We start from the raw sequence: 6,000 nt of genomic DNA on the forward strand, positions 1-6,000 counted from the left end.
AAGCTTTTGACTAAATATTAAGCATTCATACGACGATGGTTCCTAAACCCCAAGTCCATACTTAACTTCTGAACCGTCAAAGACTGTTCCCAATTTCCGAAACTGACTGATTGCCAAACCGCAGATAAAACACTCCGACCAAAACATCTGTAAAATATGTCTAAAAACTAAAAAAAACCAAAAAACACCAGCACACAGTAAAGCTATGTTCACATCTGAAGAATTTAGAGTATCTATTGCAGAGTGAAACAAAAATTTTTAAGACCTTGCATCATTATGGACACACTACTCACCAAGGGGACCATCAGAAACCGTGTCCGTCACATGGTGGATCTGTGTGAAATCCACACAAACACGGGGAGAACATACAAACTCCTTGCAGATGGTTTGTCCTTGGCAGGATTTGAACCCAGGACTTCAGAGGTACAAGGCTACAGTGCTAACCACTGAGCCACCGTATTGCCCCATAATATGCATCTAATGTGTAGCGCCCCCTGTGGTTTAATTTCTACTGCTATAGGCAGCCACAGTAAGTCATCATTCAATGCTTTATCATCTGCCGTGTGATGACGGAGAAAGGTCCCTTCTCTGTGTTGACAAACTGTCAGGTCTAACCAAATCTTGCTATTGAGCACGGCATCCAAGGGGTTAACCCGCCAGCGTCGGAGCATCTTCCACCTCCTGCAGCTGCTCCGAGAGCAGGACGTAACGCCGCAGACACATCTACCGTACCTGCCGCATTACAGCGCCATACAATTACCGAGCTGAACGTTAGCTGTGCGCTCAGCGCGACGTAATAGTAAGGCTCAGAGCGGGAAGGGGTTAATTTCTGGAAAGAGTTTTTATTACATGTGCATTTGTTCGATACCACCATATTAGACCCTTGATCGGACTCCCATAGACCTGCACTACGAGTCTGATCTCCAGGGAAAAAAAAAACACATTGTGTACATCAAAAAGGCAGGGAAAAGGTCAGTACTAGAGGGAAGACGAACGCACAGTGAGGCCCCGTTCCCACAGAGTAACGCGCCGCTCATTCTGACACGTAAACATGTGTCAGAGAGAGCGCTGTAAAACAGATCCCATAGACTTCAATGGGTGCCAGCTTACGTGCACTACACATTGAAATCAATGGGAGGCTTTTTAACCCATTGATTTCAATGTGTAGCGTGCGTAAGACGGCACCCACTGAAGTCTATGGGATCTGTTTTGAAGCGCTCACTCTGACACGTTTACGTGTCAGAATGAGCGGCGCGTTACTCCGTGGGAACGGGGCCTAAAGCTGTCATTAGGTTATTCAATAGTCTCTTATAGTCATACAGATCTGTAAACGATAACAGGTGTGGACCGATTAGACCCTTGGTCTCGCCACAAGAGGGTGTAAAAGTGCTGAACTATAATAAGGCTCTAAGAGGCTACTCGTGGGTAGTAAACCTTTTAGGATTGGTTCACATCTGCTTCGGCGTTTCTATAGCAGACTCTTCTCTTCTGCTGATTTCCAGCAGAATCTGACAAAAAGTCCTGAACAAAGGATTTTTCTCTCTATAAAACGGCGGAAACTCAATGGACACCATTATAGTTTAGGGATACATGGGTAGACCCAAACAATGGAGAGCCCAGCACTAGTGTAAACCTAGCCTTAAAGGGGTATTCCCATGACACTTGTACACTAACCTGTAGGCTGTTCTCTCTTCACTTCCTGCTTTTCTCGGCACATTGGTGGGCGGGGTTTCACTTGCACGGGATTGGTTGTAAATGAATTACCACAGTGTGAAGCTGATGTAGCAGAGCTGGATTTGGGTCAGTTTGTAATACATACAGAGGTAACGGAATCCCTATCTCAGCCCTTATCAGCCAAATTCTATTAAACCAACTGATAAGAGCTCAGAAATCCTAGACCTCTCACCTCCCCTATCTGAGAAGCTCCGCTACTTATCAGACACAAACAACTCAAAGCTGCTCCCAGCCCCTCCCTCTCCCCCTCTGAGAGCAGGCAGCTACATCACTTGACAAATGAGCAGATAATCCAAAGGGCCATAGAAACCGAGTGTAAACAATGAAGTGAATAAATTAAGATAGCGGCCAAACAAAGCAGTTTTGATAAAGCAATGCATTTAGGAAAAGTCTTAAATCCACATAAACTAGCAGTATAGATAGGATCCTTGTGATGGGACAGCCCCTTTAAGGAGAGATTGTTTACAGCAAACCCAATCTAAGTATAAAGACAGATATCACTTCAATCCATCGTCCGACCTTTAGGCTGCTTGGACCTAGTTATGTGAGGGTACGCCTATATAACAAGCAGGATCGGAGGGCTCAGAAAGTCCACAAGAACAAAGGACCAGTCCAAGCAACCTTGTCCACATCCAGACCAAGGGGGTGCACGTTCATTACACATCCATCTCAGTAAGGATCATTTCCAAGCACTTAAAAGAAGAAAATTTGGAATTCCGTCACCTATTCCGTGTCCTGCTATTGACAGGCAGCCGCTATCACCTTCCATTGCAGTACTATCGTGAACGCAAACCCTGAGATTCTATGGACTGGAACCATATCGTCTGTAGTGAAGAATCCGGGTTCTGTTTCATATACTAAGTCCTCATGGTGGACACTTCGGTCTGGCCTACACAGTGGAGTGACACACTAGGGATGATCTAGGGAGCCATAGAAGTCAGTCGCCCCTAGAAGTGATACCAGGGACACTAACAGTTCAGCGACATGTGCAGGACATCCCACGTCTACATGTATGGCCTCACAGTGCTGGGCTTCCGACGGGCATTTTTTAGCAGGATAATGCTCACCCGTATCCCAAGAATGTCTCCACCAGATTGTAATACTTCCTTTATCACCAAATCAAGCAATGATAGGACTAGTATTTTATGGGCATTATTTTTTTTTGTCAACAAAGGTAACACAGTGGATATAGCATGCAAAGACTTTGTATCAGGAGCCCATATGGCGATGATCTATAAAAAAAAAAAATGCCGACGGCGAGCCACTCCTGCACGTTCGGAGAGAAAATATGTTCGCGTATACTTCCCTACATTAAGACACGATTTTGTACAGATGGACATTTAGGGCTACAAAGTCAGGTGCAACTTATATGAGCAGAGTCTCAAGCAACGCTGCATCGAATACAAAGATCCCAATATGGATGGAAATGTAATCGTTGCTCAATCCTCCATTGTGAATGTGTGACGTTGCATTGTGGCTGGACCAAAGCCTAAATGTGATCTCTGAATGAAGAAACCCTCTATAGTAGGCGCTGGAGGGACATTATACAATGGCCCAGACTAGGCAGTGCGAGGATATACCAGATTTATCTCGGGGGTTTCATAGCGGCTCATAGGTCCTATTTATACCACCAAAATCAATGCAAAATTTTGCAGCTTGCAGAAAAAGAAGTGCCCCGCACCAAGTAGTGTCGGCCACTACCGCCCATCTTATAGGAGGCACTTGCAGTTCAGATTTTGAGTCTGCGCCAAAACACACAGTGTGAACATCATCTAACACAATAACCTTCATCATTCTGGTGCTGCACAAGTATATCCCTAATACTAAAACCTTCATTACCTGGCGGCTACACATCTGTAACCCTAATACTACACAACCCTGCACACACCACCCTGGTACTACACATACAACTGCTATGGCCGTGCTACTCCAGCCCCTTCACTATCCTGGGGGCAGACCAACCCCCCCCCCCCCCCCCCGCTGTGGGGAAACTACAACTCATAGCAGACAGATTTACTCCCATAGAAGTGGATTGGGTTTGCTGAGAGTTGTAGTTTCATATCAGTAGGAGAGCTTAGCTATAGGTGTGACCCCTGTACTATACAGATCTGTAATCCTAATATTACCCCGGGACTGCACAGCCGTCACCATAAAGCTCAAACCTTTATTACCCGAATATGCAGCGACATCCCTATCACTATGCGCACTACCCTGGTAATGCAATATATATCTCAACCTATCACTGCACGTACACCATACATATACCACCCTGATATTGCACATATATACAACCTGGTACTGCAATATATATATATATATATATATATATATATAAACCTAACACTACCCTGGTACTGCAATATCTATAAACCTAACACTGCACGTACACCATACATATACCACCCTGATACTACACATCTATGGCCCTGAACTACAGATATAAACACCCTGGTACTGCATATCCATAACCTCACACTACACATCTGTAACCTTACACTACACATGTATACCACCCAGTACTACACATATATGCCCTCACACTACATATATACACAGTACTCACACTACACATATATATCACCCTAATACTTCACATCTGTGACCTCACACCACATATATACCACCCTTATACTACACATCACATGCACATATATACCACCCAGTACTACACATCTGTGACCTCACACAGCACATATATACCACCCTTATACTACACATCACATGCACATATATACCACCCAGTACTACACATCTGTGACCTCACACAGCACATATGTGTACACCAGCTTATACTACGCACCTACGACCTCACACTACATATACAGTATATCAGCCTGCTGGTACTACACATCTGTGACGGCACACTATACATATATACCACCCAGTACTACACACCTATGACCTCACAGCACATATATACCACCCTTATACTACACATCACATATATGCCACCCTTATACTACGCACCTACGACCTCACACTACATATACAGTATATCAGCCTGCTGGTACTACACATCTGTGACGGCACACTATACATATATACCACCCTGTACTACACACCTATGACCTCACACTACGTATATACCACCCTGACAATACATATATACCACCCTGATACTACACACCAATGACCTCACACTACATATATACCACCCTGACAATACATATATACCACCATGATACTGCACCCCCTGTATACCTGCTCAGTATAACGGTATATGCTCCGTATACACATGTGCTGCACAGCTGTCACAGCAGCAGCAGCAGAGCTGACAGATCCCCGGTCCCGTGTGCCTCACCTGGTCTCCAGCCCCCGGATGCTGCAGGTCAGAGAGCCGCACCGCCGTCCTCCCGTGCTGGGAGAAGTCCCCTTCGCCGTGGTTGGTCCCTGGGCCGGAGCCCCGTGCGAACTTGCCCGCTCCCATCTCCCGGCGCATCTCCGAGCGCAGCTCCAGATAGCAGCAGATGGTGACTATGTGCAATGACAGCGACAGCGCAAAGAAGCCGAGGAAGAGCCGGCAGCTGCCGCAACTCTTGGGACAACTGCACCCCGAGTGTGGTAGAGAGGAGGAGTCCGGGGACAGGGAGGGGTCCGCTTCAGGCTGCTCGGACAGACTCCGGGGTGCCATGCTCGTCAGGGGCAGTGGAGGAGCGCAGTCACCGGGGAGGAAGGCGCTGGCCGGTCCTCTACTTCACTCCAGCTCTCCCCTCTACGGCACCATGACTCTCAGCCTGCACATGAAACAACTCCCCGGAGCAAGGCAGAGAGCGGAGGAGGCGCCGCACACACGGGACAGCTCCGTCCTCCCAGCCTGTAGCCACACCTCCCGGGACCCTAACCCCTCCCCACAGAGAACTAAACAAGACCCTCGCGCGACGCCACGCCCACAGGCCCCGCCCACCTCCGCACCACAGTTTGGCTACACGGACGACTCTACTTTACCTCACGGGGGTGACTCCTCCCACATTTCACAAAGCACTAGCGCTACCTAGTGGCCACAAGTGTTACTGACACGCTGCCTGTTCTGTGTGACCTGAGGGGACAGGAGGAGGGAGGGGAGGCCACAGGGAGTCTGCAGGGGGCTGCTGCTCACACAATGAGGCTGTCGTGTCCTCCCCTCTCCGCTCTATAACACTAGGCCATTACCACAAGGACAAAGTGCAATTTATTTTATTCAATAATTTTCGGGTGTTTTTTCGTTTTACCTCACACTATTCTTACACAAGATTTTTTTCTGTCTTAATAAACCTATTTTGCACCAAT

The 6,000-nt window shown here is 47.1% G+C and overlaps 1 protein-coding gene across 2 annotated transcripts in view; it reads right to left on the bottom strand.

Annotated features, from left to right (window-relative positions):
- EDA (ectodysplasin A) overlaps nucleotides 1-5,532 on the bottom strand; it is a 57,732-nt gene extending 52,200 nt beyond the window's left edge. For both annotated transcript variants that reach the window (XM_075259853.1, XM_075259852.1), the window contains exon 1: nucleotides 5,036-5,532. In XM_075259853.1, the coding sequence (XP_075115954.1) occupies nucleotides 5,036-5,365 (330 nt within the window). In that variant the 5' untranslated portion in view covers nucleotides 5,366-5,532. The remainder of the gene's footprint in view (nucleotides 1-5,035) is intronic.
- Between the last annotated feature and the right edge of the window lie 468 nt (nucleotides 5,533-6,000).

The sequence above is a fragment of the Leptodactylus fuscus genome, chromosome 11 (genome assembly GCF_031893055.1).
Source record: "Leptodactylus fuscus isolate aLepFus1 chromosome 11, aLepFus1.hap2, whole genome shotgun sequence".
In the NCBI taxonomy this organism is placed as follows: domain Eukaryota; kingdom Metazoa; phylum Chordata; class Amphibia; order Anura; family Leptodactylidae; genus Leptodactylus; species Leptodactylus fuscus.